The sequence below is a fragment of the Xiphophorus maculatus genome, chromosome 5 (assembly GCF_002775205.1).
Source record: "Xiphophorus maculatus strain JP 163 A chromosome 5, X_maculatus-5.0-male, whole genome shotgun sequence".
Classification (NCBI taxonomy): Eukaryota; Metazoa; Chordata; class Actinopteri; order Cyprinodontiformes; family Poeciliidae; genus Xiphophorus; species Xiphophorus maculatus.
The window spans coordinates 28,144,779-28,160,677 of NC_036447.1; the positions used below are offsets into that span (position 1 = coordinate 28,144,779).

The following is a 15,899-nucleotide window of genomic DNA, read 5'->3' on the forward strand; positions in this document are numbered from 1 at the left end:
TGGAAATATCCTGCTGTGTTTTCCTCCTTTTTGATAACCAGAATCAGCTGATATGAACGATATGAACATTTGGGCCGATACCGATCTTTATCAATTAAATGTCAATATTAATAGTTTATTTTCATTGTACGATATTGTAGGAACAAACATCAGTTAACATAATTTTTGTCTCAGAAAAATTATATATATATGTAACAGGATTTTATTGAGGGTGGAATGAATAGCCTATATGCCAGGAGTAGTGGTCACGTACTTCCGTTTAAATTTTCGCCACATAGATCGTTTCCGGGTACCGCTTGCTCCTACTGTTTTTAGCCATATCTGCAAGAGCTGTACCATGAACAACATTCAAACGTTGAAATACCTTCGAGCTGCTGGTACAACAACTGAGTTTGATTTTAAATGATGTCCTTTCTTGGTGAGCTCTAAGAGAGCCTTCAAATGTAAAATGATAAAAATCTTATACTGTTATGTTATGTAGATGTGTATATGCATTTTGTAATCATATTTGTAAAAAAAAAAAAAATCATATTTATATATGTATATACTGTACATGCGTGTTTGTATGTAAATGGCCAGAAGATATCTTTTATGATGCTAGGCTGCTAAGTATGTGAACAGGGTCAACAATAAGCTTTGGCTTTAGCCTATTCCTTTTTTGGTCAGTTATTATTTTTTTGTTTCCTGTGTATAATGTTGACAATTTACCAAAATAAAGCAAATTGAAGTGAAGTGAAGTGAACTTTTACTGAGGTATTAAGTTCTGTTAATGCTGCTCTTGAAGGTTGGTGGTTACCATAGCAACCATGCTATTGCTTAGTGTTTATTATATTTTATTTAATGTATAGAGACAGAAGCTGCTGGACTGATGTTAACCACCAACTTGATTTCCTCTATACATTAAATTAAAGTATAATAAATAACCCTAAAAAACCCCCAAAAAGAGTGAGTGGGTTAATGAAAGTTGTTTCTATAAGTATTTTACCTCTCACAAAATTTCCAGCTGCAAAATGTTCACATTTTACAGCCAATAGATAATAAAATAAATAAATAAATCCATGCTGACCTACAAGCAACACCCAACATTTGGCTGGAGATTAGTGAAGAAAACATGTAAAAAAAAAAAAAGAAAAGAAAAAAGTTCAATTGTTAACATGTTCCGCCTGAGCGTCTTGTGATTTTAATAAAGAGGAGGCGCGGCGCTGCAGAATGTCATCTCTGTGGGAAACCCGGCCACTCTCAAGCCAAAAATCATCCGACGCAGACTGTAAGTTCAGAGTAATATTTTAATATTCTAGATATTATAATCATTCAATAATTCTCCATCACTTAGATTGAAGGGCTCCGTTTATTTGCAAAAACAACGCTGGATATGAATACACATGAACGCTGACAACGATTCGACGAATGCCACTGTTTATGAGACTTATTTTATTTTGACGCATGGCTTACACTGAGACACGGTTTCTCTCTTTATTCATAGCTTTATGACATTTGCTAAATCACGTCTTTGTATTACTTTTTATTATTTGCCGTTTGGTGTGGCTAACAATGTTCACACTTTACAGGAACATGTCAAACCCAGTAGTGGTTGTTGGTGAGTAAGTTCAGTTTCTGAGAGATTCTAAAAGATGTTTTTGTCGTTTTTGTAGTGCCAACATGTTCTTAAAATGGCTTTTTGTATGCAGAGACTGTCTCCCCTTTAGGAGAGAATCCAGCTCAGATTATGTGCCCAAAGTGCCATCAGACTGTCCTCTCTGAGGTGGAATATTCCTCTGGATTATTCACCTACCTTTTCTGTGGAGGACTCTTCCTGTGTGGGTAAGAGGAACGCTACTGTTGTTTAGGTAGCACATATTTTTTGGAGGTGGGGCTTTAAGTATAAAATTGCTGACAGAGAAACAACTTGGGCATAACATCCCGTTTCCCCGCTGTCCGACCGTGACATTTGCTGCGCTCCCTCTGAGCGCCAGGCTGCGGGGGGGGGATTAAATAAGTGTAAAATGATTCATTTTCAGTGTTTCTTACAGGGGAAAAAACTCCAATTAAAAAGCACATTTTCCCGACATTTGTATCTTTTTAGTTTTCAAATTGACAACCTCAACGCATATAAAAAGCCACATTTCTAAATTTCATTCATGTATTTCAACAATGCTTGTGAAGTCTAAAGACTTATCATCTCATGAAAATGCTGAATTCATGAGATGAGTACCGAACTATGAAATGCCTTTGGCTTTTCAACGGCATTCAACAAATTCCTTTAATACCTGCTTCCTTTTGTGGGTATTTTTGTTTGCATTCTCATTTGATTAGTGAATATGGGTAAAAAGAATGTCCATGAGGAAGTTTTACAGCGTAACAATGCATTTCACTTTCTCAGCTGGCTATTTTTTCTGATTTCCTGACTTTCTTCTCGTGATATCTTTGATCTATTATGAATTTAATAACTTGATCGCTCTGGCTGCGTGATGGAAGGCAAAATGTTTGCTGGTCGACCGGATCAGACCCCTTGTTGTCATATTCACTCAGGAATGTTTCGAAACGGTTTTCAGAAATGAAGAGTTGTATCCCCCTTGGGACAAAAATCACATATAACCTAAGGAAAAAAACAACAAAATCTTTTTAAAGATTTGGGAACTTTACTTTCGTTATCTAGATGGATTTCTTACCCCAAATATTTAACATAAGGTTTCCTTTTCAGTTCATATTTGTCACGATGTGAACTGACACCCCCATCCCTATTTAATTGTTTTTTTCTTTTTGTGGAAAGGGTTTGGGTTTATAAACAGCCTTTGTCTTAAGTACTGTTGAGTTGTTTTTCCTTTGTTCTGTATGTTATTCTGTACAAAATTATAAATAAAATAATCTAAAAAAAAGAATGTTTCCAAATTATATATTTTCATACATACATCCTCAGTCCATGGGGAGCTATTCAAATTTTTAAAATCATTTTTCTATACAAGCAACACATTGAAAAATCAACAGGAGCACATCCAAGGCCACGTTTTCCTTTAGAGATTCATATGTTGATACTTAGTTGTTGTTTTATCGGACTTTTCATATTTGTTTTAGAAATGAATACTGAAGGCTAATTTGAATGTCATGTCTGCAGCTCCAGAGGATTTACAGGTTTACAGATTGTTACAAACAAAGCCAATAGTTTCTGGGCCTGGATCTAAAGTCAGCGGGTTTAAATAACTCCGTCAGGTGGTGCATTGTAAATTTTCTGCGCCGATGTGAGTAGGAGGTTCTGAATGCGTCCACTTTCTCCTCCAGGTTTGTGTTCGGATGCTGCCTGATCCCGTTCTGCGTGGACCGCCTGAAAGATGCCAAGCACACCTGTCCGACCTGCAAGACCGTCCTGGGAGTTTATAGACGCTTATAGCCGCCGCAGCTCTACGCCGGCGGCTCATTGATACGTCATCTAATTCTAAATAAAAACGAATCTGCAACAACTTTTTTTTTTCTAGTCAACAGAGAATTTTAGATAGATTAAAACGCTTGTCCTTTTTTGAGCAGATGCCATCTAAACCCTCAATGTCAAGACTCTCCTGTTCATGGAGAGTTTTTTAATAAACCTTTTTTTGATTATCTTGCAACAATTAAACAATGTGATTGCTACAAACGTTCATTCTTTCCACCGCAAGTAAATCGGGCGCAATGAATGGTTTTCTGCATTCATTCATTTATTATCACAGAATGAACCTTTGAGTTGTGTGTTGTAGAGGACAGTGGGATTTGGTTTAGTTAAACAAAACAGACACCACAGAAACTGTAACCTTGATTTTTTTTTTTAAGTAAATCATTAGAAATGCAGGTAGATGGCTGTGGTTCAGCCATATTTGATCGATATGAGATATATTTATGATCAATATTGTTTTATTCCAGTTTTGATATTTCTCTGGATGTCCGTTTGCCACAAGCAGAGGATTGTCTCCTTTCTAAGTCATTTGATTAGATTTTTTTTAAGTGGCAGTACTATGCATTTTCCAGGCATATAGTGTCCTTTTATAGCATAATCAAGTACCTTGTTATCTTCAGTTATTATAAAATGCTATGTATGTCAAATATGACTTAGAAGAAAGTTGACCTTGTAATTTGACACCATGAAATTGGGCCTCTGTCTCTTTAAGAAATCCATTCTTTTTCTGAAACTCCGCCTTCAGGAGGTCATCACCACAAGACTCCTCTATTGACCCTTTAACGTTTTTAGCAGAGTTGCAGTGAGAAGTAGCTCGTGTAATGAGCTCAGCAGATGTGCAGTTCCACCAGGTGTTTGCTAATCGCTGCAGACTAGTCTGAAGGAGCTGAGTGGGGGAGACCGAAGGGAGCGCTGCTCTGTGAGGCAGAAACTGCAGCTCAGAGGACTTACAGGTTTACACAGGGAAATGCAAAGACGAAGCATCAAGATGAGTAAAGTGGAGAGTTTTATTTCAATAAGTGTTAACAGAAGCATTCTTCATATGAGGCATCAGAAGTCAAATATGGAGGATAAAAATACAGAATGTCTCCCCCTTCACAAATACCTACAGCAAATTGCAAATAAGCACATTTTGTATTATAGATAAGACATAAATGGTTTTTAAGTAAATAATTAAGTAATCACAATCACAATATTTGCACCCATTTCTGTTCAGGAAATATTTTTGTTCATTATAAACAACATTAAACAGTGTTTGTTTTCAATTAGACATATATCCAAAAATGATTTCACCCTTTAATCCAACCATTCATTTTAGCCTACGGTGCGCGTTTGATAATCAGCCGCGCGTTTCTTCAGATCGAAACCTGATTGGACGAGACGAGGAGCGCAAGGAAAACAAAGAAGGTGAAGCCGGCGACGTCTCCATGGATCCGGGCCCCGGCGCCTAAAACAGAAACGGGTTTTAGACACTCAGAACAGTTCAAATTTCCCTCCAGTGGTTTCACATAAGAATACTAATGACCTCATTTTAACCAGAAACTATCCTGTATGATATGCATTTCCTAGGAACCGTTTGCTAAAAAAAACGCAACCATCTGCCATGTCATCTGGTGAAATGCTGAATCAGTTTTGAGGCTCTAAAGAAAAAAACCTGGACATTTGGAAACTGCTTTATGCTTTTCAATAAACATCTGGGCAGCTTGTCTAAATTTGAATTGTCACTGAAAAAGGTTCAAAGCATAATTTTGCAAAAAAAAAAAAAAGTTATGGAATGCTTACACCGTATTAGAGATTTGCAACTAAAGTCTGTTTCTGCTTTTTATTAGAAATACAGATTGACAAAAATTGTTTGTTTTTCATTCAAACTTTGCGTTTAATAACATGCAATATTGTGCGTTTCTCTATTTAATATGAATAAAAATGTTAAAGATTAGTCACTATTTTTATGTTGACCAATGTGCGCACAACTTTGTTGATATTCTGTTAATGTCGAAAAAACTGTTTTGCAATTGCAGTGTTTCCTTTTGACAAGAAACGCAGTTAAAATCACTTGTGAATACATTTATTCATTAAAAAAAAAAAGCATGCCACGCCATCCTCCTCCCACCGCTTCCTGTCATCTTCTCCGTCTTTTCCACCAGTAGTAACATCCGGTTGTAGATCACGACTCGTATGATGTGAAATAAAATTTCATACAGATGAAAAACCACCTCATCCTAGCACAAAAAACTTGATCAAAAAAGTAAAAGTATCAGTAAATTTTTCCTAATTTGAATTTGTGCAATTATATGTTTAATGAAACTGCGGATAGTGTGTGACAATCTCGGGAGAATCCAATACGGCTAAGGAGCGGTTACAGCTACTGTTGGTTTCTATCCCCCTGTAGTGGACACATGTGATTTTAACTGCATTTCTCATTTAATGGAAACACCTCAATCGCAATGTTACACTGTTTATTTTTTTGACATTAGTGGAATATTGTCAAAGCTTTGTGCTCATCTGTAATGGCAACGCAGCTACTGATAAGTTTGTTGCAACATCCTTCCATTGATGCCAACGACACGGTTTTCTGTCAATGAAATCATTTGTTCTGGCTATTGCTTCCACTGAGAATGTGTTTGACTAAGACTCACCTTTGGTGGTTTTGACAGTTGTGACTGTTGTAGTTGTGGTAGCAGAAGGGGTGGTTGCGCTGGAAGTCGAGTTGGTAGAGACGGAGCTGTCAGCTTGGCCTCCTGTAAGCCCAATGTTTAGTGTGTTGAGTTCTGATTGTGTCTGCCTTGAGATCCAGCTGCGTACTATCGGTGTATTTTCATAGCTTTTTAAGTCAGGCAGGTTGTCACCAAGAAGACTTTTAACTTCGCCAACAAGCAGACTCTATGGAGAGCAAAGCAGGTCACATTTTATACTTGGTATGATAGACATAAAGACAAAGACATAAAAGGTTTTAAAGAATTAAGTAATCACAAGCACAGTATTTGCATCCATTTTTGTTCATTATAACATTACACCATTACCAGAACAAATAAAAAAAAACAAACCCAGATGACACTGACCTGTACCACACTCTCGTCCAGCTTAACAAATGTCTGCAGGTCCATGTTGATGTTGGAAGATGCCAAACTTTTAACAAACTCAATAGGTGCGCCCCCTACAGGACAAAAAAAATGGTGTTTACGTTTAGCTCAATCTTTAAGAGATGTTTTCTATTTACTGCTGCAGGTTTGCGTGTGGGTGTGTGGGTGTGTGTGTGTGTGTGTGTGTGTGTGTCTGCTCACCCAGGTATGGCTGTATGAACTGGTACAATGCAACGCTTGCTCTAGAGTTAGTTTGAAACGCTTGAAGGGCGATGTTGAAGAGCACCTTGAGTTTGTCACTGGTGCAGTTGGACACATCCAAAGCATTGGCTTCTCTGAGGCAGCAGAAATGGCAAAAAATATGTTTGAAATGTGTCAATGAAACATTATATTTCAATAAATCAGACTTAAACAAGTCCGAACATGTAATTTAATCAGAGTAACAATATTTTGGTAAATGCTTTTAAAAGATGCTTTTGTTGTTCCAGAACAACCAGCAAGAACTTCAATATCGCCTGAAACTCGGTGCTTGTGTTCCTTTTGGCAGGAACTATTAACTTGAACAAAAATAGATGCAGTAAATTTAGTCAAGTCAAAGTTTATTTATGCAACAACAATCACATCAACTTTAGAAAATAACCAGCAAACTACGATGGCATATTAAGGACACAGTAAACAGAAAAAAGGAGGATTATGTCTGCCAAAAACGCTGAAATTTTGAGGTTAATCTCAGAAATTTTCTTTAAAAAAAAAAGAAAACGGGGTAATTTCTGAGTTTCAGAAGTTGAAAATTTTTGACTTTTGTAAATGTTCTGACTTTTAAAAGTTGTAAATTCTTCACTTTTCAAACTCAAAAACATTTTCACGTTTTTTCTGGACAATTTCTAAGATTAATCACAAAATGTGAGTTGTTTTTTTTGTGTGGAATTTTACTGATTTTTTTCTATCCACAATGGCAAAAAAAACTGATACCTAAAAAAAAAAAATCAAAATAAAATAAAATAACTTCCATGTTAACCAGCTGAAATACTACAAACCTGCTTTTACAGCATCTATTACTAAAACCATGCCGAAATACATTTATGCTGCATTTTAATTATACTTATATCACTGCAATCCTCAATTTTACCTCAACCTAACCCAGACAATACAGTGAGACTAAGAGTTGAACAAACCCAAAACAATGAGTACTTACCTCAAGCTCTGCTGAGAGATGTTGCCAAGTACCTCAGTGTTCACAGAGCACAGGTTTGGTCCTCCGATAGCATTAAGCTCCGCGCTCTCAAGTTTGTTGCCTTCCACGCTCAGATACTTAGAGATGATAGCTTTAGCCTGAAGCAGCAGAAAGCACTGATGTGAACAAACAGTCGGCAAATACGAGCACAGTACATTTAACCGTTTGCCCACCAAGCTTGGATCCAGCGGTCCGTTTGTTGTGTCCATCAGAGATGCAAGCGTGTCCACCTGAGTGATGTTCCATGTATTGATCTGATCTGCCGAGGCAACGCGCGACGCCGGGCCCAAGACCTGGACCTGGTCTTCAGGGACGGTGGTGCTGTATGCCTAGATACAGAAAGTTATACAAAGAATTAAAAGAGAAACATCCAAATTAAGATACAGACTGAGGATGGGTTTATCTTTGTCTCCGAATAATCAATATAAGGTAATGGCTTTTAATTGTGCTCTTATTGAAAGTTAAAATGAAAATCCTCAGGTTTTGTTTCCATGGTGCGTCAGTTTCCGTCATAGTGAACAAAATAAAAACGGTAAACACTTATTTTTGAACAGCATAAATAGTTAAGGAAAGATTGATGGCACACGCAACACACAGTAAACAGACATGGCTGCAGCAACAGATGAGTTATTAAATTAGACACAAATCAGAAAGAACACAAAATGTAACCTAAACAACCACAAACTGAGTCTCTCCTCCCCCACCAAAAAAAAAAAAAAGACTAAAAGAGAATCTGGTCAAATTAAAGATTGCTGCCCAACATTTACAGTGTGACCCTGGTAAGTAGGAAATGGACTGGAAAATTCACCTCAGATGGGATTGTCAATGGGAGTTTTTGCCACAGTTTAACCTGAGCTGGACTGAAATATGCTGCAAGTCAAATTATCAACACGTTGTACAAAAATGAAGAGCAAGCATGCTAAAGTTAGCCTAGCACATCAGTAAACTGGTCCAGTTGATACATCGTCATGCTCCATGTGCTCACCTCCTGCAGCTTGCTGAGAACAATCTTAAGGTAGTCCTGCTGATGCACCTTCTGGGTGATGACCTCCAGGTTGTCCCTGACGACCGCAGCACTGAGACAGCTGTTGAACTGATTGATGTTGGGGTAGTCGAAGGGGAAGGTGGTATTGTATATGGTGACCTTGGTGATTACTCCTGCTGTGCATTCAGTGACTGAAACAAGAGGAGGAAATTTGAAAATCAGTCATTACTGGATGAACAAGCATAAAAAAAAAAAACAGATGAAAGGATTATCAACTGACCTGTCTGCCGCTTAAGTCTGCTACTAATTGATTGTCTTATTTCTGCTTTCATTGCCCCTATCTTCGCTCTGCTGACTCCATTAGTACTGAGGACTTTCAGGTAGTACTGTAAGAACGAGCGCTTCGTGGTCTGCAAGCGGGGAAAACAGGAAAATCAAGAGAAAAGAAATTTAATCATTCTTGTTCTTTCATCTGCACACACAGGATCATTTTTGAAGCAGTGACTTACTTTGTCAAAGTTATCATAGAAATCTGAAGACATATACAGAGGAAATGTATCGAGGTTCCTCAGAGTTGTTTCAGTCCATGTCGAAGCAAGTCTGGATATGAAAAAAGGAAGGTCATTTATTTTTTTTAAAGGCCAACAAAGGCAACAAATTTCTGCCAAAGACACAGATCTTTACCGATATCTAGAGGTCCCACCGGTCAGACGGGTCTGCACTGCGGCCGCCTGAGCGGCAGACAGATCCGGGCAGGTCTTTAGTTTCTCCAAGATGGATTCATCAGAGTTCAGGATGTAAGAAGCGTTCAGGTAGCAGCACATGTTTCCCAGAACTGTTATTTGAGCTTTAGTCAGGTTTGTGGTTGTTATGCCCTGAGATAAAAGTCAGACATGAGCAAAATAGAATTAGAACAATAAATAAACCTACAGGGGCTGCTAAGGTGGGCCTCAGAAAATTGAGGGAAGATGAGGGGGGAAAAAAGGAAATTATTCTAACGTATTTTTTAAATCAGAATTTTTTTTAAATCACCAAATCCAACCTATTTTTTAATCATTATTATAAAAAATAAATTAAAATAATTTATTGAAATGTTCTTTGGCATATTCATCTTTCTGACTGGCTGCCAGTAAATTTTATCAAGAGGCTCTGCTCCTGAAGCTAGCATAGCATAGCTTACTCACATCGAACTGTATGAGGCTGCATTTATGTTAATTATTGAAAATGCAGCACAAAAGTGAGAAAAATTATTCAAAAGTAAACTTTTACACATTTGTAAAAACATTGTCTATAGGTTTGCAAAGAAGCTAATGTTGTTTATGAGGCCATGGCAAGCCACACAATTAGCCTGTTTAGCTTAGCGCAGCTTAACCGTGTACAACTCTGTTTTTAGCGCTGTTATGCTAACTCTATTAAACTTATAAACTTAAAGTCAAGATTTTTGAACCATTACAGGCCACAAATGGCAAGCAATTGTATAATTACCCCCCTTTTTACTTTATGAAGAGGTTTTTGGAGCAGTAGTTTGAGGCTGCTTTTTGTTATTATTAAACATCACATACATCAACCAGCCAGTTGGACTGGAGATGTAAATGAGCCCCTTGGTTATGATTTAATGTATTCAGATTTAAATATCAATTGATATGCAACATCTGAGTTTTTAAAAAATAAACTTGAAACAATGAACAAAAAATGTGTCATTAATGGCAGCTGTAAAATAACAAAAGGATAATTTCTCTCATCTACTGATATGCAGTGTGGACATATTGCTAATCAACGTGTGATTTTGTCACCTTCCTAAAACGATGGCTTAAGTCTTTTGTTTTAAAAAAACAAAAATGATTTTGGCAAAAATGACTTGACTTTTGGTGGTTGGGGGGGACAAAACCACATTTTCCAACCCCAACTGTCTATGGCCACGCCCCTGTTGAGACTCAACAACAATTTCAAACATCTTTTGCTTTTAAAATCAATATAGATGTGATTTGTAATACCTTTTAACAGCATTTTCTTTAATCTCTCTATTTTTTTTAAAATTACAGAGCATTAAATTATGAGTACATTGATTCTCGTGATCAACGATAGTTTTTTGGGTGACCTTACCAGGCAGTTCCTGGCGTTATCGAACAGCGCGGTCCGCTTGTAGCTGAGTTCTGAGGAGAACACCGAGAAGTCGGCGTCGCTGAGCTGCTCAAAGTAGAAACTGCAGTTGCTCTGTGACACCAGAGAGTAGCTGTGCCGGGAGAGGGACATGAACACGTCAGCATTTAATCAGGAGTCCAACACTAGTTAGACATTGCAAGAGGACTTACTCATAGTACAGCAGCACATCTGGAGGGAAAAGATCAAAGCTGGTGATGTCTGGTTCTCCTCTGATGCGGTTGAACATGCAGGTCAACTGATGAGACAAAATGCATTTACCTGTTACCAATTCGTGTAGCATATTCCCGTCACCGCTTAATCAGAAATAGAAACGACCAAGTTAATTTGGAGGTATTACAGCATTAAACATCTGGGTACAATGTCTGCACAGATGTAGAGTTCTGTATGCTGTGTTCCTATAGTTCTAGAAATAATATGCACACTTATGGATAAATAATTTGACTCACAGGCAAATGCCTGGGACTGTGGGTCTGATATGCCTGTTTCTAATAACTGTACATTATTTTCTGCTATAGTCTTGTACAATATATTATTACTACAATCTTGTTGTTTATATCTTGGTTTTAACACTAAGAATTTTGGTGCGAAATATTTTCTCTGTTACTGTTGTTCCGCTTTGCATTACAATTCTAAAATAAAAAAAAATAAAAAAAAGCTTTTCTAACCTAACAGATTTCTTGTTTTGTTTTTTTGTTTGTTTGTTTTTGTCACACATAAATGTTTCAGACTGTAAAACACATTTAAATATAAAACAATAAATTAGCTAGGTGTATAAGGAAGTTTTAATCAAAACTAGATTGCATTGGATAGATTTTTCCAAAAAACAAAAACTTCATTTGTGAACAGAGTTTTGCAGTTATTTAGGTAACATTAGTCTAATATTAACTTGTCTGATAATCTGGGACATTTAAGTCTCATGCAAAAGCAAAAAGCCTGATTTTTCAGACCACAAACAAAAACGATTGATACTAAATCTCCTGATTTTCAATCAAGTTGGCAAATAGTCATTAACATTCATAGAGTGTTTAGATTTTTCTCTTAACACCGTCAATAAAGTTATACTCCCAGACTCTCACCTGAGACTCCACCAGTTTGACTTTGTCTGTGCCTTTGCGCCGACAGGCTTTGACCAGTTTTTTGACCTGCGCCTTCTCAATCGTTCTCACACTTGTGCATGTGAATCCTTGCAGCACAGAGGAGGACAGGCTACACAAACACACGCATACACGTTGTGATCACTTAACACACACAGAGAAAAGACAACGTTTTCAGACCAGACTGTTAAAAATATTGTTTAAACCTACTTGTCCACACCTCCCAGGACAGCCGTGGCGTTTTCCACTGCTATTACGCCAAAGAACACCTCAGCCTGACGAAACAAAGTTGTGAACTCAAGTAGCTGTTCTTCCGATAACATACAAATGAGAGGGGAAAAAAAATCTGCAGGTTTTTAGTGAAGAAATATCTCCTCTACCTGCTGGCGTTTCCATTTCTTCTTGTTGAGCTTTGTGATGCTGCCGGCTGTAAAGCTCTGCAGGAAAACCCGAGGGATCTCAGTGGCCATTTCGTCTGGAACGTTCTGGATGATCGCCTCACCGGTGCTGTTCACTGATAAAATCTGGCAGAAGAATGGTGAGCGTCCAGTTGTAAGTTATCCAAACTCAACTACATCCAAATTTAAGACTCAAATCAAACTTTGTTTAAATCCATTTTAGTTTCATTTAAAGGGAGAGGATTATGTATTTTCCAGCCACATAGCGCCATTTTATAGCACAATCGAGTACCTCTGTTAACTTCAGTTGTTATAAAAAAATGCTGTATTATTTCAAATATGACTTGAAAGAAAAATTAGACTTTGTAACTGAAATTGGGCCTCTGTCTCTTTAAGTCTTACACTTTCTGAAACTCCGCCTTCAGGAAGTCATCACAACATGGCTCCTCTATTAACCCTTTAACAATGTTTTTAACCAGCGTTTCACTGCTCATATAATGAGGTCAGATGATGCTCAGTTCCACCAGGTGTTTGCTAATTGCTGTTTGCTAGTCTGAAGGAGCTGAGTGGAGGGGAGCTGCTCTGTGAGACGGAAACTTGGAAGTTTGGAAAGTGAAGCTCAGATTAGCTTCATCCTCAAAGGCGGAGCTACGTACACCCAGGCGTTTTGCACAGCTGAATTGTTGCCATGGAGATTCAAGGATTTTGTCAAACATTCATGAAAGAAGCAAGGCAACACTCCAGGTATGTTATTGATGAGGGAATAACAATGTAACATGATGCAAAGTTCAAAAAAGTTGATTTTACATAATTCTGCCCCTTTCATTATTTTTCCTGATAATGAAAACCTGTACCATAAATCAAGCAGGCATACCTGGGTGACAAAAATCTGCTGGACGATATTTGGAGCGGACATCATGTGTCCCACAAGCGAGGGGTTTCTGGAGGCAACCAAAATCTCAGAGCCTTGGATTTTCCTGAAAACTCTGGAGGGGACACCGATGATGAGAGTACCCAGCGTAAAAAGTGACGAAGAGTCATTGATCTGGCGGGATAAAGAAGAATGTTAAGCATAAAATTGGTCATGGACTAGATGGAATGGGCGACGGGAAACTATACCTGTATCACTGTCATCAGAGACTCTATGATGCTCTTAGCCTGTCCTGCTTTCCAGCCATTCACGTTGCTGAGTGTGAACAGTGCGTTGATCAGCTGCTGTGGATTGATGGCCTTGATCTGCCCCGTGGACATGCTGGTGCTTTCATTGCCGAGAGCAGAGATGGTGTTGGAGTCGATGTTATTACCGAAGTTGCTCGTCAGAGCAGCAGAAATCTACAGATGTAAAGGAAAAAACCTTTTCACGTCTTATTTTTCATTTCTTCGACAGGAAGTTGTATTGTGCAGCAGATTTTCCTGGTGTAGCTCCTATTTTGGTACATAATAATATTATTCATAACTGACACGTAACACCACGGATAAACTATTGAAATAGAAAAGAGCAAATGCTGGAAAGTAGCTATATTTCAATTGACCATATAATTGTGCCTTTTGGAATTACTAAAATAAATTTGCTTAATGAAAATCATTTTGAAAAAGAATTTTGATAGAAAATGTTTGCTCTAGGTGGTTTTGTGGCTTCAGCATATTTCGCAAAACAGCAACGGAGACACTTTTTCGAATCATGAGTAGTGAACAACACGCGGATATTTCTACTGCCGGAAAAGACGAAGCAGACGATAGGATGTAGTAGGAATATTATGGTGCAGATCGTGTGACTTGCTGCGTGAACATACATATTTTCTTATTTAACAGAAACACTCCAATTGCAATGCAAGCGGAAGATCCACAAAGCTTTGCATACCGTTGTAACGGAAATGCAGCTACTGTTCACGTTTTTAAGTTCTTTACATCGTCTCCGGTGTTTTTGTCAAAAGATGACCGTATGCCTAAAAAAAAGCATATGGAGAAACAGAGTTTTTTCCCCCTCTGTGTTCTTGTTACCTGTGGATTAAGATCTTGGCAGACAATGGTGAGGTTCCGCAACACTATCAAACTTTCTGCTGGAGTCAGCTGGGTGAATGCCATGCCAGGAGCGACACACCGGCACAGCAGAGGAAGGCTGCAGAGAATATATCAAAATAACACAATAAAGACAAAAAAACAAACACTTTGCAACATCTTGGTAATTGGTGATAAACGCACAGAAGGGGGTTGAAGTTACTGTCTTGTTGGTAGACCAGCCCAGTGTAGTAGTTGGTGAGGTTCTGAGGCAAAACCGAGTGGTTGAGGAGTGCAATGTTCAGGGGGTTCACTGTGAACACCTGGAGGGACTATAAGGAGCAGGAACAATAAAAGCAGGGACAATATAAATCTGTGTCTCTTATTATTTCTCATTTTAGAGATCAACTCCAGATTCAGTACCTTATCTGATCCGAACGTATGAAAAATCTCAAGAGTGAGGAACGGCATGAAAGGGCCGATGTACTCAGCAAACCAAGCCGTGGAGTTCAGCTCTGGGTTGTTGGGGTCGTAACATCTTGGTGTTGCTACGGTGACAGGTTAAAAATATTTAGGCTCAGGTGTTTTATGTTTATGACAAATGAAGAGTAATTCACCAACTTATGAGGTACTTTTGAGATACAGGTGTGTACTTACAAGGTTCTTAAAGGTTACTTGTTTATAAAAACATTTATACTTTTTGGGTCCAGAGAGGGGTATTTATGAAAAACATTAAGGGTACTTACAGGAGACACCTATAGAATATATTTTTGCAGGGTAATTGAGTTTGTCTGCAGGGTAGTTACAAGAGTTACAGGTTGGGTTTGACTAACAGGCATTTCTGAGGACTTACTTGTATTCAGAGGGAACTTTCTCCATCTGCATTTAACAAGTATCCATGGCGATACCCATAGTACAGCTATGGATATAAAAACTTAATATTGATAGGAACCTGCCTGTACCATCAGAAAACTTGTTACCGTCTACAGAATACCTCATATCTACCCTACATGCACCCTTTGTAGGTAATCAGAATTACAAATTGACAACTTAAAAGTGAAATGATTAAAAAACAAAGCAAAATAAGTACAAATTTAAGGTTACTTTGCTGCTGCGCTCGAACTCACCTGATTGGAGGTAATTCCTGATGGTATTGAACACGTCTTCCTGCACAAAGTCCACCGCGGTGTAGTTGTATTGACCAAGAACCGAGACACTGAAATGGCACAAGGTTCAATCAGGACACAGAAACAAAAACATAAACTTCAAAAAGAAAGAGAGAGAAAAAAAAGCTGCTTGGAAACATACAGTTTCTGGAAGGCCAGACACGAGGTGTTGTGTGTAACATCTGGACTGATCAGACTCTTTGAGAGGAAGACCAAGTAGTTCTGGAGGCTTCGGTCAAACCAAGCGTTGACCTCTGACCTCCTGGTGCTGCTGAGGGCCATGGGCCAAACGCAGGGCAGGGTGGGACGCCTGACGTCTACCGGCAGGGACTCCTGCAGTGAATTAACAGGTTGTTGTGT

General features: G+C 38.3%; 1 protein-coding gene across 24 annotated transcripts in view; it reads right to left on the reverse strand.

Moving 5' to 3' along the window:
- Positions 1-4,410: 4,410 nt before the first annotated feature.
- Positions 4,411-15,899, reverse strand: part of LOC111608608 — a 73,227-nt gene continuing 61,738 nt past the window's right edge. For all 24 annotated transcript variants that reach the window (XM_023333628.1, XM_023333629.1, XM_023333634.1 and 21 more), the window contains 22 exons: positions 15,682-15,872; positions 15,501-15,589; positions 14,797-14,921; positions 14,578-14,705; positions 14,377-14,494; positions 13,495-13,707; positions 13,250-13,420; positions 12,358-12,501; positions 12,188-12,252; positions 11,960-12,089; positions 11,033-11,118; positions 10,824-10,953; positions 9,405-9,595; positions 9,230-9,320; positions 9,001-9,130; positions 8,721-8,911; positions 7,909-8,064; positions 7,697-7,833; positions 6,703-6,836; positions 6,481-6,575; positions 6,058-6,301; positions 4,411-4,868 (listed from right to left, as the gene is read on the reverse strand). In XM_023333628.1, coding sequence (XP_023189396.1) covers positions 4,777-4,868; positions 6,058-6,301; positions 6,481-6,575; positions 6,703-6,836; positions 7,697-7,833; positions 7,909-8,064; positions 8,721-8,911; positions 9,001-9,130; positions 9,230-9,320; positions 9,405-9,595; positions 10,824-10,953; positions 11,033-11,118; positions 11,960-12,089; positions 12,188-12,252; positions 12,358-12,501; positions 13,250-13,420; positions 13,495-13,707; positions 14,377-14,494; positions 14,578-14,705; positions 14,797-14,921; positions 15,501-15,589; positions 15,682-15,872 — 3,051 coding nt within the window. In that variant the 3' untranslated portion in view covers positions 4,411-4,776. The remainder of the gene's footprint in view (positions 4,869-6,057; positions 6,302-6,480; positions 6,576-6,702; positions 6,837-7,696; positions 7,834-7,908; positions 8,065-8,720; positions 8,912-9,000; positions 9,131-9,229; positions 9,321-9,404; positions 9,596-10,823; positions 10,954-11,032; positions 11,119-11,959; positions 12,090-12,187; positions 12,253-12,357; positions 12,502-13,249; positions 13,421-13,494; positions 13,708-14,376; positions 14,495-14,577; positions 14,706-14,796; positions 14,922-15,500; positions 15,590-15,681; positions 15,873-15,899) is intronic.